This window comes from Budorcas taxicolor, chromosome 25 (assembly GCF_023091745.1).
Source record: "Budorcas taxicolor isolate Tak-1 chromosome 25, Takin1.1, whole genome shotgun sequence".
In the NCBI taxonomy this organism is placed as follows: domain Eukaryota; kingdom Metazoa; phylum Chordata; class Mammalia; order Artiodactyla; family Bovidae; genus Budorcas; species Budorcas taxicolor.
The window spans coordinates 48,271,078-48,287,061 of record NC_068934.1 but is presented as its reverse complement, the minus strand read 5'-3'; the positions used below and the strand labels follow the sequence as shown (position 1 = coordinate 48,287,061).

At 62.4% G+C, this 15,984-nt stretch overlaps 1 protein-coding gene across 1 annotated transcript in view; it reads left to right on the top strand.

Moving 5' to 3' along the window:
- SHANK2 (SH3 and multiple ankyrin repeat domains 2) overlaps positions 1-15,664 on the top strand; it is a 459,075-nt gene extending 443,411 nt beyond the window's left edge. Inside the window, exons 20-24 of the mRNA XM_052662177.1 lie at positions 923-1,053; positions 2,621-2,732; positions 3,524-3,544; positions 5,067-7,470; positions 15,094-15,664. Coding sequence (XP_052518137.1) covers positions 923-1,053; positions 2,621-2,732; positions 3,524-3,544; positions 5,067-7,470; positions 15,094-15,664 — 3,239 coding nt within the window. The remainder of the gene's footprint in view (positions 1-922; positions 1,054-2,620; positions 2,733-3,523; positions 3,545-5,066; positions 7,471-15,093) is intronic.
- The last annotated feature ends 320 nt before the right edge of the window (positions 15,665-15,984 follow it).

Genomic DNA, 15,984 nt, shown 5'->3' with positions numbered 1-15,984 from the left:
CGCTGCCCTCGCAGCTTGGAGTTTGTCAAGACCCCAGAAGCCTTGGCCTTTCTGATGGCACGAGCTTCGTGGGGCGTCACAGGACCCCAGAAGGGGCTGGGGTTCAGCTCAGAGAAGACCTCAGGCCATAGACAGAACGCTCTGGGGCTGCGAGGAGAGTGCGGTACCTCACGGGGTCCCACCAGGCCCTCCTCACACTGGCTTCCCACTCCCCAGGGGCGCCTCCCATTTCAGCAAACCAGGGTCCCCTTCCAGACGCTGGTGCCTGAGTGCAGTTGCCAGGTTCCCCCCCCCCAAAAGAAACGTTTAAATTTACATTTTCAAATAATTTCTTAAGCTGTAAGCATCACTAATAACTGATCTTCAACTTGCTTATTCACAAGCCACTGAGAAGGTCCACCTTCTGGGGGGAGGGGGACCCCACACACACTCAACAAAGCTCAGACTTCCACTGGCTCCTGAGTTGGGGAGCTGTCTTCACTCCCCAGCCCCACCCCTGCCTACACCCACACTGCCCAGTCGCCTCCATCCTTGGGTGCTGGGTCCTGAGACCCTAGCAACTGCATTTAGAGAGGAGCCGCACCTCTGAGCTCTTAGAAATTCACAACGTTGACCTAGCTCCCACCTCCCAAATGAACAGCGTGAGTGTGAACAAAGCAATACCTCCAAGTCCCAGGGCCTTGAGGGCTGCGTTGCTGTTGGGAGGGGCTCCTCTCCCTCCAGTCCACATGCGGGGCGGGGTGCCGGGTTCTGTCAGTGTCCATGCTTGTGGCTGAGGCATGCGTGCTCCATACCACTTGCACGAGTAAAGCTTTCTTCAAACGCAGAAGGCACGTGGGCACTTTGCTAACAGCCCCTGCCCCATTGTGTTTTGGGGCCTCAGTCACTGATGCCCATCCTGACGGTCCTGTCCCTGTTGCAGATAAACCCGAGGAGATCGTCCCAGCCTCCAAGCCATCCCGGGCTGCCGAGAGCGTGGCGTTGGAGTCCAGGGTGGCCACCATCAAGCAGCGGCCCACCAGCCGGTGCTTCCCCTCCGTCTCGGACATGAACGTGAGTGGCCGGGCCAGGGAGGGGCCGCAGGTGGGTGTGGGCAGACCATGCGGTGCCGGGTCACCCTCCCCGGCCTCCATACCCGGAGCCCTGATCTGAGTGCACCAGGCGGGCACCCCAGTCCAGGGCAGACCGGCCACAGAGGACTGCACTCACCATGGACCCGCTCCCTTGGCACTGAGGGTCCTCCCATGGGACACCTGGAGCAAAGCAAGCCTCCAGGTGGGAGAAGCCCAACCGCACCCTTGTGGCAAGCTGAGTCCTAGCACGCACCGGGGACCCTGCCTCTCCGAGGTCTCAGGCCCCCACGGGTCCCAGGGCCCAAGTCCTGCCTGGGCTGCGGCAGAGACCACAGGCCGCCAGCTGAGCCCAGCAGGCTGCTCCTCTCAGGCCCCAGACACCGCCCTCTGCACCCCCAGCTTCGAGCCTGTGGCCAGAGCTGGGCACTGTCCGTGACACTTCAGTATTTCCTCTGACTCCGCTTCAGACTGACTCACTCTGTTTAACCTTGCCTTTTCTTAATAATGCCGAACCGGCACACCTCAGATGGCAAAGAGTCTGCCTGTGATGCTGGAGACCTGGGTTCAATCCCTGGGTTGGGAAAATTCCTTGGAGGAGGGCATGGCAACCCACTCCAGTATTCTTGCCTGGAGAATCCCATGGACAGAGGAGCCTGGCGGGCTACAGTCCATGGGGTTGCAGACAGTCGGACACGACTGAGCGACTAACACTTGCGCTTTCTGTCACCTTTCTTCATAACACCCACGAGCGTCGTTAATTTGATGTGCTGGTTTTCTGTGATATACGTTAACGGTAACAGGGTGTTCACACTGCCCCCCATCTCAGGCACCCCGAAGGCGAATACCCTTCATGGTAGCCCCACACCACCCTGTCCCAGAGACTCCAAGCCCAGCACCCAGCAACAGAGCAGGGCTGGCAGGGCAGAGGCCCAGAGCCCAGTGAGGCAGGGTCTCAGAGGGGCAGACCCCTTAAAGCTCACGCCCAGGTGTCCTTTGGGCTCTAACCATCTGTGCCCTGAGTCGCCCTCCAATGCCTCCAGGTGGGGGCTGGCCAGCAACCTCGGCTTTGCAGTCCAGAAGTGGCAGGCGGGGTTGGGGCTGGCCAGGGGATCAGCTCCCAGCACAAAGGAAGGGCGTGCCGGGCTCCTCCCGGGCTGGGGGAGAAGGCCTCTGCAGGTCCCACACGCTCGCTCGCTCTGCACTGCGCTCGGCAGGCCCTCCACCGCGGCTGCTGCCATCTGCTGCCCTCGGAGGTGGACGTGGCCAGGGTCCGACGCCCACCGCCCAGCACCAGATGCTCTTTCCTGCAGGACACGCGTCTTGGCCCTGCTCTTGCTCAGTCGACGTCAGGCAGACCTTGGCTCCACCGGGCAGGGCCCACCAGGGTTCTGAGGGCAAGGGGGGCCCCCTTCTGGGTCCTGGATGCACGGGTGCTCCCAGGACAGCTGGGGGAGGCCAGGTGGCAGGGCCCCAAGGCCAGCACTCCGTGTCTGCCAGTCACGGACTGGGCTGGTCAGCCACGTCTCACTCGGCTTTCTGGTTTGCAGTCCGTGTACGAACGCCAGGGCATCGCCGTGATGACGCCCACCGTCCCCGGGAGCCCGAAGGGCCCGTTCCTGGGCCTCCCTCGAGGTACGATGCGAAGGCAGAAGTCAATAGGTAAGCAGCACGGCCACGCCCACAGAGGTGGCCCTGGGCCCTCGGCGGGGCCCCTCGGTGACCCCACGCCTGCCCACTGGAGGGCAGGCCCCGAGTCTCACCCTGGGGAGCCCCTGACCCTCTGAAACTTCCCTACCCTCTGGAGTCCAAATCCAAGATGACTTGCGACCTCACAAGCCAAGTGTCTATGATGATAGCCGCAGGGGGAGGGTCCGCAGTCCAGACGGGGCACGGCGGTAGGCAGGCGAAGTTCTGGGATCCCCTCACCCCTACCCAACGTGGGGAGTGACCGGCAGGGTGGGCCCACACCCCCGCGAACGGCCACAGCCGCGTTCTGGGGTGCACTCAATGGACACACTGCTTGGGGTGGCCGGGCCGGTTTCTCGCTCCCTGGGGGACAGTACTGCGGGGGGAGGGGACTGATGCCATCTCGTTGACATCACATACTTCCTACCGACTCGGTTCCGAGCGAGGTCAACTCAGCCCCCTAAACCCAGCCCCTGTGTGTGACAGTCCAGCCGTGCCTCTGCCGCGTGAATTCCCAGAGGCCCTCCAGCCACCTGCGGACACGGGGTGTGTCCAGCACTGGGGGCCACGGCCAGCGGCGCTGTGGCTAGTTTGAGGGGGGCTGCAGCAGGCAGGACCTGAGTGATGAGGGACGGCGGAGGTGGCGTCTGCGGGTCCTCAGAGCGCCCCGCCCCGAGGAGCTCGGGGCCCCGCAGGGCGGCGCGCACGCCACCTCCTGCCCTGGCTCTCGAACTGGTCAATAACAATCGATTTCCTCCTGTCAGACAGCAGAATCTTTCTATCAGGTGAGTGAGCCTTACAGTTTGGAGTCTGTAGCGTGAATGTAACGGTTCCCTCCATAAGGCGTATTCGTAAATCACTCCTTGGGAGGCACACGGGGCGACGGGCCACGTCCCTGCCCGCCAGGATGCCCTCCCAAGAGCCGTGTGAGATTTGGAATACCCTTATTGAGCAGAAGTTTCCTTTGGGATAAGCTACTGGAGTCTGTCCTGGGAGCTTCTTGAAGTTCTCCATTCCATTACCGCTTTGAAAATCCTGCATGGTCCCCCATCAGGATCCGCGTACCCGTCTCTCCGCGTCTGTGTTCCGCTTCCTGGGTCCAGAGTGCGTCCTGGTGATGCTTTTTATATATTGAACTGTCAGAAAGAACATGGGATCCCGCCTAAAGGGCGCACTGGAGCTCTGGGCCCCAACATGGCTGTCCCCCCCACGGGTCCCCAGGACCCTCTCACCCAGCCCCACAGGCTTCATTCTGCCCAGTCGTGAGTGGGGACCTCATGACGGACCCTGAGTCATGCAGTCGGACCGTGATGAGTGGGGACCATGGTGAACCGCCAGGCCCATCAGCCCAGCCCAGAGGGTCTCAGGACCCAGAGGGGCTGCGTTCACTCAGGATGCTACTCCTGGGTCCTGGTTACAGGCTCAGGGCTGACCAGCCATCCTCCTCGGGGCCCAGGAGCTCCAGGACCCTTGGGGGTGCTCAGATAAGTCAGGCAACAAAACGGGCCCCTGTCGAGCGGACGAGGCCACCCCAGGGACCACGGCCCCTTCCGCCTCCCTCAGCCGGTGTGCCCTTTGCTCTCGCTTCCAATGGGCAGCTTCACAGCCTCGGTCCCAGACCCCAGAGTGCCTCCCCGGGCACCCTGGCCAGGTCTGAGGAATAGAAGCCCCCTGATCCCAGCTGCCCCGTCCCACCGCCCACCACACACACACACACACACACACACACACACAGACACAGACACAGACACAGACACAGACACAGACACAGACACAGACACAGACACACACAGACACAGACACAGACACAGACACAGACACACACAGACACAGACACAGACACAGACACAGACACAGACAGACACAGACACACACACACACACACACACACACACACACACACACACACACACACACACACACACACACACACACACCGCTGCCCTGCAGCCCCCATGCCCACATCCTCGTCCCCCAGGTCTGTGGACAGGAAGGCCGAGGCATTCCTCCTGGCCTCCAGCCGCTACTCCCAAGTTGCGGACGGCCCCGGGGAGGCATACAGAACGCCCCGCAGACAGGAGTCAACAGCACGCACTCTGGGCCTCCCGGTGCCCGTCCTGTGCCTGGCTCGGAATGGGCCACGTGACCTCTCGACATTGTGGCTTGTGCGCTGTGTCCCGTGAACAAGTGTACATGGTGATTCCTTGTGAGTTTGGAGGAGACTTAGCGTGTCACACCGCCCTCCGAGCGCCGCGGGGCTGTCTGTCCTCGCCGTGCTGTAAATCTAAGCCTGTCTTCTGCTTGTAGGGATAACGGAGGAGGAGCGGCAGTTTCTGGCCCCGCCGATGCTCAAGTTCACCAGAAGCCTGTCCATGCCGGACACCTCCGAGGACATCCCGCCCCCGCCACAGTCGGTGCCCCCGTCTCCACCGCCCCCCTCCCCCACCGCCTACAACTGCCCCAAGTCCCCGACTCCGCGAGTCTACGGGACGATCAAGCCCGCGTTCAACCAGAACCCCGCTGCCAAGGTGTCCCCGGCCGCCCGCTCGGACACGGTGGCCACCATGGTGCGGGAGAAGGGGCTCTACCACAGGCGGGAGGTCGACCGCTACTCCCTGGACTCCGAGGACCTGTACAGTCGCGGCGCCGGCCCCCAGGCCAACTTCCGCGGCAAGAGGGGCCAGATGCCCGAAAACCCCTACTCCGAGGTGGGGAAGATCGCCAGCAAGGCCGTGTACGTGCCGGCCAAGCCCGCCCGGCGGAAGGGCATGCTGGTGAAGCAGTCCAACGTGGAGGACAGCCCCGAGAAGACGTGCTCCATCCCCATCCCCACCATCATCGTCAAGGAGCCCTCCACCAGCAGCAGCGGCAAGAGCAGCCAGGGCAGCAGCGTGGAGGCCGACCCGCAGGCCTCGGAGCAGCCCGGCCAGCTGCGGCCGGACGACAGCCTGGCCGCCAGCAGCCCCTTCGCCGCCGCCATCGCCGGGGCCGTCCGCGACCGCGAGAAGCGGCTGGAGGCCCGGAGGAACTCCCCGGCCTTCCTGTCCACGGACCTGGGGGACGAGGACGTGGGCCTCGGGCCACCCGCCCCCCGGGCGCGCCCCTCCAAGTTCCCCGAGGAGGGCGGCTTCGGCGAGGAGGACGGCACGGAGCCGCTGTCGTCACCGGCACCCCGGGAGCCTGAGAACCACTTTGTGGGTGTGGGCGAGGCCGGAGCTCAGGGTGAGGCTGGCAGGCTGCCGAACGCTCCAGGCCAAGCCAAGGCGCCAGAGTGCAGCCCCGCGGCGCCCCCCCGGAGCGGCAACGTCGCCGGCCCCGAGAACTACGTGCATCCACTCACCGGGCGGCTGCTGGACCCCAGCTCGCCGCTGGCCCTGGCGCTGTCGGCGAGGGACCGGGCCCTGAAGGAGTCCCAGCAGGGCCCCAAAGGGGAGGCCCCCAAGGCCGACCTCAACAAGCCTCTCTACATCGACACCAAAATGCGGCCCAGCGGGGAAGCGGGCTTCCCTCCGGTCGGCAGGCAGAGCGGGCGGGGGCCCCTGCGGCGGCAGGAGACGGAGAACAAGTACGAGGCTGACCCGGGCAAGGAGCACAGGGACGACAAGAAGGGCGTGCTCGTCAGCATCGTGGACGCGTCCCAGCAGAAGTCAGCCGGGCTGCTGATGGTCCACACGGTGGACGCGGCCAGGCCGGAGGACTTCTTGCAGGAAGAGGACGAGAAAGCCGACCTGGAAACGCAGCCAGACCATCCGCCATCGGAGGCGCCCGAAGGCGCCCCCGAAACTGAAGGTGCTTTCCCGACCCCCGCAGGCCCTGAGCCTGCGGCCGCCCCCGCCACCACGCCCGGCAGGACCATCGTGGCGGCGGGCTCCATGGAAGAGGCGGTGATCCTGCCGTTCCGCATCCCTCCCCCGCCTCTGGCGTCCGTGGACCTGGACGAGGATTTTATTTTCACAGAGCCATTGCCTCCTCCCCTGGAATTTGCCAATAGTTTTGATATCCCCGATGACCGGGTTGCTTCTGTCCCCGCTCTCTCAGACCTGGTCAAGCAGAAAAAAAACGACACTTCCCAGTCCCCTTCCTTGAACTCCAGCCAGCCAACCAACTCCGCAGACAGTAAGAAGCCGGCTGGTCTCTCAAACTGTCTGCCCGCCTCATTCCTGCCGCCCCCCGAAAGCTTTGACGCCGTCACGGACTCCGGGATCGAGGAGGTGGACAGCCGGAGCAGCAGCGACCACCACCTCGAAACGACCAGCACCATCTCCACGGTGTCCAGCATCTCCACCCTGTCCTCCGAGGGCGGGGAGAACGCAGACACCTGCACAGTCTATGCAGACGGGCAAGCCTTCATGGTTGACAAACCCCCGGTACCTCCCAAGCCAAAAATGAAACCCATAGTCCACAAAGGCAGCACCCTCTACCACGACGCGCTGCTGGAAGAGGACGTGGACAGCTTCGTGATCCCCCCGCCCGCACCTCCGCCGCCGCCTGGCGGGGCCCAGCCCGGCCCCATGAAGGTCATCCAGCCAAGGACCTCCAGGCTGTGGGGGGATGTCTCGGAGGTCAAAAGCCCGATTCTCTCAGGCCCAAAGGCGAACGTGATTAGTGAGTTAAACTCAATCCTGCAGCAAATGAACCGAGAGAAATCCGGAAAGCCAGGGGAAGGACTGGAACCGACGCCGGGAACCAAGCCCGCCGGCCTCGCCCCCAGGTAAGTGCCCGCGACGGGCGTTCCTCATCCAGCGCTGACCAGGAAGCGCCCCGGGGAGCAGCGGCACTCCCGAAGCAGACGCCAGGAGGGCGCGCCCGGAGCCGGCCGCGTCGGCCTTTCTCCCAGCCTGGACTCAGTGCCGCGGCCCCCGCACACAGAGACGGGCCATGAGACCCGGCCCCGCGAGCCGTCCCCGCCGTGGCTTCCAGGGAGGAGCCTTGCTCTCTCCTCCCACATCCTCCAGATCCGCCAGAACCCCGAAGGGCCATCCTGGAACCGCCCCCAGGAGGTTTCAGGGGAGGGGGCGCGCCATCCAGGGGGCATGTGGGCAGCCAGTGGGCAGCATGAGATCGAGGGTGTGTCGGGGGCTCTGCTCCCCACCCCCTGGTCTGAGGCTGGGAAGGGGCCGGTTCTGGACCCGCTGCCCCGAGTGAAGACCCCAGAGCCCACCCTGAGCAGAGCACACGTCGTGGCAGAGGAGCGTGCAGTCGTGCCCACATGGGTGCCCACAGTGTCGGGCAGAGCGTGAGGCCCTGCCTCCTTGGAATGGGGGATGCACACGGGGAGCTGGTTCCAGATCCAAGCCTCGGGGCTCTGCCAGGCCCCAACTCGAGCCCGTGCTTCCCACCCTCATTCTCTGTGCTCTATTTCCCTCGCCTGAAACATACCACTTCCCGGGTCCCCCAAGCGGTGTTCTCCTTTCCTCCTGCTGGCCTTTATTCCAGGGTTTCACTGTTGCAACTTACAAGGTCGCTCTTTGCACGCTTGCTGGGCAAGGCGTTTGACTCCAACACCCAAGTCCATCCATCAGCAATCCCGCAGGAGAGTGGGGTCCCCAGAGCTGTGACTTCCCAGCTCTCTTTCGATGTGGGTCAAACAGGTCACGGGGCTGGTTCACGGTCCTCGGAGTGCTGACAAGCTGGCATCCACAGAGAGAAGCATGCCGACAAGCACCGTTTTCAAGGGGGCCCTCATTGTTAAACTATGGCATTCAGAGTCCTCACAGGGTCCCCACTTCTGGGAGACACGTGGACACACACATGTCTTGAGAGGCACACACTTGAGTCTTACACACTTGAGAGGCACCAGGAAATGTCGTGGAACAGCACCGCCTTTAGTTGCTAGGTTATGTGAAAATACAACAATCAAGATGCTTTCTCTCTTTCACATTTGATAAAACCCTTGGATGTGGTGAATGTTTCTAACAGCTGCTGGGGAGCAGGTGGTAGTGATGCTTATTTCTCGGAAGGGACAATGGAGACTCTGAGAGGCGGGCAGCCTGTCCACGGGCACAGGCAGTGGTGGGCAGAGCTGGGCTTCTGACCGGCGCTTCCGTCGCAGTGACATCTGTGGTACGGAAGATGTAGAAGGCATCTTCTCTAGGCAGCGTGGGGAGGCAGCATGCTCTGCAGGGCACTGCCCCCGGAGGCCGGGGCCTCTCTCAGCAGCGTCCAGACTGCTGGCCTCCCCCGCCCCTCCTGGCTGGGTGAGCTGCTCGGGGCTCGTGGCAGAAGGGTCTCAGCGGCAGGCATCCCTGGGTGGGAGGGGCCTCAAAGCAGAGGTCAGCTAGCAGAGTCCTGATGGACATGAAGGGTTCAGGCCCTGCCTGTGATCGACCCCACAGTCTTTTCTATTATTTATAACCCAGTGCCCACGTGGCATGAGCAGTCACTGACATCTGCGCACTCCCAGATGCAGGACAGAGGCGGGGCCTGAACACCTTCCCGGGGTGCAGACAGGAGAACCGGGGTCAGAGAGCGGAGCGCTTGGCCATGAGCCCTCAGCTGGAAGGCACAGTAACAGACCTTCAGCCCGGGGAGCTGCCTCAGGGTTCCACTTCTCTGTTCTCCTGGAGCTGCGGATGAGCCTGGAAGGAGGGTCACCCAGCTTAACGCCCGCAGGGCCGAGCCCACCAGAGCAGGGCTCTCCTGAGGCCGCTGGAGCCCCTTGAGTCCAGTTAATGCCTGGAGGTCTTCTGTGCATATCTGATGACTGAGAACCTGCAGGGCAGTCCCCAGGTGTCTCCACACACTGCCCCCGTCTCCTGGGGCAGTAGCCCCTTCCTCCCTGCTCACTGCCAAGGGCTGCACTGAGTGGGACCAAGAAACTGAGAGGCCTGGGCTTCAGCCAGCCAGGCACCAAAGCCCAGGACCTTCCCAGCCAGGGTGCATCTGCCTGGACGTCTCATCTCTACTTTTAAGTGCATCTAAAAATTAAGAGCTGTGCACGACCGTGGCCAAAATGAGGCACCAAATTAGATGAAGGGAATTCCTAGTGAGGGAAAAGAAATGAGTTTTGCTAGGGAAAACTGAAAACCCGCCACGCTCTTTGAAACAAACGATGGACGAGCAGAGGTGCACACGCGTTTCCATAGAAACGGTCTGACTGCCCCAGAGCGTCTGTCCGCTGCGAGGGCGGAGACCAGGAGCGGACTTGCCCTACTTTGGCCCGTGGTTCCTCCTTCGCTCCGCAGTCCAGGCCCAGGTCGGGAAGAAGACTCTGAGCACCTAGGCCCTTGCTCACTGGGGTCCAAGACGAACCTGAGCCCTGAGTGAGTCTCTGCGGCTCCCCAGAAATCAGGGACGATGTGGGTTCTGCCACCGTCTGGATTGCAGACACGCTGGCAGGATGACGACCAGGAGGACCGCCCCGCTGCCCTTGTACTCCCGCGCAGCTGCTGCTTCTCCCCAGGCCTCGTCTGGAAGCACCCCCTCACCCTGGGGGGAGGCAGACAGGGCTCCCCTGGCCGCCAGGCTGAGTTCCCCAGGAAGGATCTCGTCTCTGGACCAAGCATCCACCAAGATTGAAGCAGAGCTCTGCTCAGGCCAGTGCCGCCTCTGGGGGAGTCGGCCGCCCTCCGGCTCAGTGCCGGCCCACACCCCCTTATGAGCAGCACCAAGCTCAGGGCAGCCGGAGAGGCGCCGACCTCCCGAGGACGACCTCCCAGCCCGGGCGGCCTGCTCTCGGAGCCCTTTGGTACTCCAGACACATAGGCACACGCCCCTCACTTCAGAGCGCAGGATGAGCTCCTCCAAGTCACAGAGCTGAGAAGCCAGAGGGACACTCACCTTTGGCCTCAGAGCCACAGCCCAGCCCCGTGACCTCCCGAGGGGCTCTCTGCAGGTCCACAGTCAAGGCGGCCTGGGCCCTCAGGAGCTGATCACCCTGTGTGTGCCAAGCACCGTGCCAGGCCTCAGGACTGCTCGCTGAACAAGGAAACAGCCAAAGTCTCTGCCCCTTTGAAGAGCTACATTCTCAAGGGGGAGCAGACATGAAACGACAAGACAAACCCAAAGCGCACGGCACTAACCACAAAGGGACGAAGATGTCCTAACGGGTCACGACCACGGGCAGGGTAGAGGTGACTCTCCTCAAGGAAGTGGCATCTGAACCACCTGAGATACAGCTGGGCAAAAAACCCAGGAGCAGAGCATCCAGGCACTGGGACCAGGATGCCGGAAGGCATCCTCCACCCGGGTGCAAGGGAGGGGCTGCGTGGAGGTTCCCGGGGCATCTCGCGTGCCGAGGGGAAGGGCTGTGTCTGAGTGGTGGCAGTCCTCGAGGACTTCCGCAAAGGCTTGGCACGACCTGACTTTGTTTGGTGAAGCTGACCCAGCAGCTGTTTGGTCAGTGGGTCGCGATGACACAGGTAAACCCAGGAGCAGACCGTGGGCAGACGGGAGTTTGACCACATGCACTTTGACCTAAAACACAGAGGCTTGAGCCAGGAGACCTTCATGTTTTTAACACAAGACAGCTCTGCTTTGTCCGCACTCCCGTGGGAGCGGAAGGTCAACAGGGGTTTGGGTTTCGTTCTCTGGCCGTTGGGAAGAGGATCAGAGCCGTGAGTGGATGCTTGCAGGGGACCCCACTGGCTTCCATCCGGGGGTGCGGCATTGGTCCACCCTCCAGGAGCCCCTCTGGATCCCCTCACTCTTCTGGGTCCTCTGGAGGAACCTGGGACGGGCGTTCACCTCCTGGAGGAGCTCCAGGTCCCCCGGGGGAAGTGGGGTTCAGGCTGCTTGTTGGGGCAGCACTGCCCAGTTCCCAGGGGGTGCCCACCCTGAGCACCCACACCCACTGCCTGGCCCGGCCGGCGCCTCCAGCTCCTCACTGGGCTCTCAGCAGTATCATCCTGAGAGCCTCTTGGTTTCAAAATATATCAATTTGAGTTGTTAAAAAATTATCTCCGCCCAGCTGGTCCCAGAGCACAGACTTCGGAACTGACTCGATAATGGAAGCCGCTTAGTGGCACTTTCATCACCTCGGCGCCGTCACGGAGGTTTTATCATTTCACGGCAGCAACTGAAATGTTAAGGGCATGTCAGTGACTGAAGTTGTGGGTGATTAGGTGAACGCGCGCTGCCGCGTTTCCTCGCACGCGGTACGCAGAGGCTGTTCTGGTCCAGCTGCAGCGTCTTATCCTTCAAGTGCCATCCACAATCCAGCCTGGATGCCAGGACCCCTCAGACAACGTGTGTCGGGGGGTGGCCGCTGCCCCCTGAAGACTGGGCGCCTTCTCGACCTGCTCAGGTGTGTCGGAGGGGCTGCTAAACCTGAGGCAGCCTCGTGGCCCCCACGTCCAGCTCCGTCTGCTGGCCTGGCCAAGTCGCGTGACTTCCTGACCTGTGCCACCAGCTGCCCACATCCATGCACCGCTCAAGTTCACTCCACAGTTTTCAGGTGGACCCCCATGCGGGCCAGGCCCAGGACGCAGACCCGCTGGGGCCCTCGTGGCCACCTTCCCAGTCTTTTTAGCACCCAACCTTTAGAAATGTTAATAAAGACAGAACTTAGACCAGTTTGGAAATAAGTGCCGTTTTACACGCACGACAGGGATTCATCCCACAAACTCGAGAGTAACCACACAGGACGCAGGGGGCCGGCGGGGCATGCTCGGGGGAGGCCGTGTGGAGAGGGCTCAGAACTCCGAGACCGCCTCACTGGGCAGCCTCCGGCCCATAGCCAGCCACTGTCCAGGGGCCGAACCACATCTGTAAACACGATGAAAAGGCCCCTGAGCACTGGCTTCCCCTTCCCCAGCCAACTTGTGCTGACTGATAAAATAACAGCGCATCTCTGAGTGTGTCATTAACTCCTGATTTCTGTTTTAATTCTCATGTTTCCATATGGATTGGATTGAAGAGGCAGGATAGAGAGTAATAATCCAAGAGAGGGCGTGTGTGCGCGAGCGTGTGTGTCTCTGTTTCTAAATCGGGGCAACAGATTCTTGTGTGTTCCACCCGGGAACCCAGTGGTTGCTTAGCAACGAAACAGTCTCCGCAACCAGGAGATCCAGTGAATAATACCAGTCTGATTAACTGAGAGTAAATCAAGCCACTGAGGAGGAGGGCAGGATGGACCAGCCCCAGGCAACCTGCACGCAGTGCCTCAAACGCTCTGGTTCCTCTTTTCCGTAGCGACGTCCCACGGGGCTGTGGGCAGGCCGCGAGCACAGAGCCAGGTCTGACGCCCCCTTTATTAGCTGCTAGCCTCTCAACCCTCAGTGGGGACTTGACGCAAAGCACGGCCTCCCTGAGCAGGCATGCGGATCGCTGCCTCCTAGGCTCAGGAAGACAGAGGGCAGCCGGGAGCCCGGGTCTGGGCACCAGCAGGGAGCCAGCTCCCAGGCCCGCACGGGGAGGCCGATGTCCCCTTCTCAGCACCCTCCTGGTCTCGCTCTGTGCTCACACCCCCGGCCACACAGGGCAGACGTGTGAGCTTCCCCACTGAACACGCAGAGTCAGGCAGCTCTGAGGTTCTCCTCCGGGCAGCTGTGTACATTGCGCACCCTGCTCTGCGGCTAGAGAGGGCCTAGCGTCCAGGCCTCCGCTTTCATCTCATCCATCGAGAGAAGCTGCTTTTTTTTTTTAATTGTCATTAATTTTGCAGTGTTGTCTCAACCCATTCCCTCTTGTCGTTTCCGTCTGCTCCCGTGATGGGTGGTAACAGAAGAGGGTCGTGCTGAACAGACGTAAGTGCCACGTGCAGAGCCCCCTTCTCTCTGGTGTGCTGTCCTGTCCCCCGGCCTCACTGCCTACCTGTGGGTCTGCTTCTGACCATGCACATGGCTGCCTGCAGAGCCCTCTTTCTAAAGAGCATCCCAGCTACCTGGGAATCGCTGGGCTGTTCCCAAGGGAGGGTGGTGCTCACGCCCACCCTCTGGCTCAGAGAGACCCAGGGGTAAGTGCGGCCTGGGCCTAAAGAGCTGCTCTCACCAGGGGATCAATGTGCCTCCTGGAGAAGGCAATGGCAGCCCACTCCAGTGTTCTTGCCTGGAGAATCCCAGGGACGGGGGAGCCCGGTGGGCTGCCGTCTATGGGGTCGCACAGATTTAGACATGAATGAAGCGACTTAGCAGCAGCAGCAGCGCTTCACAAAGCAGCAAGCAAGGCCGCCTCCCGACAGGACGGCCCTGGCAGGTGGGCCCAGGCAGGGCTGTAGGCGCGGAAGGCGGCGTGCTCCTGTGAGATGCTCACCCACTGCACAGAAGGCCCTCGGTCCCTGGAAGGTCCCTCTGGGGGGAGCTGCTCCACCCCCGCTCGGACGCCCCTCCGAGTGTTAGGGTAGTTCCAGTGAGCCTTCCCCCGGCAGAGGGGAGACAGGTCCCCTCAGTGGGGACTGCAGTGCATCTTCCGGTCCAACCCAGGCCCAGAATCTGCAGGTTTCTTAAGTCCTTGCCGTGTGCACGGCACACCTCTCTCCCCGTGACTGCGGTCTGGGGGTGGGGGGTGAGGGGAACTCGCGCTCCCTGCCTGTGATGCCCTGGACCAGCAGGGCTCCCATTTTTTCGTTCTGAGTCGGGGGGGGGCGGGGGGAGCCTGGAGCTGCTCTGCCCTGCCAGCACCCATTATACCGGTCCAGCCGGTAGCCAAGGCCCCTGGAGGTTCTCGACAGGGTCTCCTCTGTTCAGCATCCAGCCCCGGAGCCCCTGGCCCGCCAGGAAACCGCACGTGACGCCCGGGGGGCGGATGGGGCCCGGGCCACAGAAATGCTTCTCCCCAGGACAGGATCAAAGCCCAAGTCCGGCACAGGCCCCTCCTTCAGACCACGCGCAGGTTCCACGCTTGACGCAGCACCCAGTGGGGAAGGGCCAGGAGGCTGAGAGGCACCCTGTAACCCACTGGCCGTCTCACTCACACACACACACACCCCCCCACACGCAGGGCAGAGAGGACAGCCAGCCACACAGCGACAGAACAGGGCGCAGCCAGACTGGGCCCCGGCCCTTTCATTGGACAGGGCAGCGCCCACGACCGCCCCCAGGAGCCGTGGCAGGTCCCACTGTGAAGCGGCCGGCCTGCTAGGCGCCCTTCCCTGCCCTTGTCCTGTGAAGCCAGAAAGCCTCAGGGCTGACAGGCGATGAGGAAGGGTCTCCTAATGGGTGCCGCACCTTCCTGCTGAAATGGAGGCAAAAGACACTGCTCCTCAGGTGGCGCAGTGGCGTAGTGGGACTGGGTTCTGGCCGCCCCCGCCCTGGCAGGGCGTCTGCTCTCTGCCAGCATGCTGGCCCTCAGACGCCCTGCTGTGGTTTGGGTGTCTCCGTCTCCATCCCCAGAGACCATGTCCTCATCTGCTTTGTGGTGGGACTTGTAACGGTTTTCTCTGTTGCTGCCGTTTCAGAGGCCCCGAGGTCATGAGCACCGTCTCAGGTACGCGGAGCACGACGGTCACCTTCACTGTTCGCCCTGGGACCTCCCAGCCCATCACCCTGCAGAGCCGGCCCCCGGACTACGAGAGCAGGAACTCAGGACCCAGACGCGCCCCCAGCCCCGTGGTCTCGCCAACAGAGCTGAGCAAAGAGGTCCTGCCCGCCCCCCTGCCCGCCGCCACTGCGGCCCCCTCGCCCACCCTCTCGGATGTCTTCAGCCTTCCGAGCCAGCCCCCGCCCGGGGACCTGTTTGGCTTGAACCCAGTGGGACGCAGCAGGTCGCCGTCCCCCTCCATCCTGCAACAGCCAATCTCCAATAAGCCTTTTACAACTAAGCCTGTCCACCTGTGGACTAAACCTGACGTGGCGGACTGGCTGGAAAGTCTGAACCTGGGTGAGCATAAAGAGGCCTTCATGGACAACGAGATCGACGGCAGCCACCTCCCAAACCTCCAGAAAGAAGACCTCATAGATCTGGGCGTGACTCGAGTCGGGCACAGAATGAACATAGAAAGGGCTCTCAAACAGCTGCTGGACAGATAAGGGTGGCTGCTCCTTACCGTCACAGACTCCTTGTTATAAATAGAGATGGGCTTGCACTGAGATGTTTGGATGGTGAGCGCCAACCCCGTTCCGTGGGCTGGTCTCCTGGGGACCCAGAGAAGCATGTGTGTCCGCGACGTGGCTGAGCCGAAGGCCCCGGCTCTCTGTGTGGGCTCCTTTGGGCTGCTTCTGTCAAAGAGGGGACCGGGGAGGGGTCCTTCCAAGATGGAAAGGGATGCGTGCGCAGCCTGCCTCCTGCGTGCCGGCAACCTCGCCTCGCCCGGCCCGTGCGGGCGCCATGCTCCAGCAGGCGGGCGCCC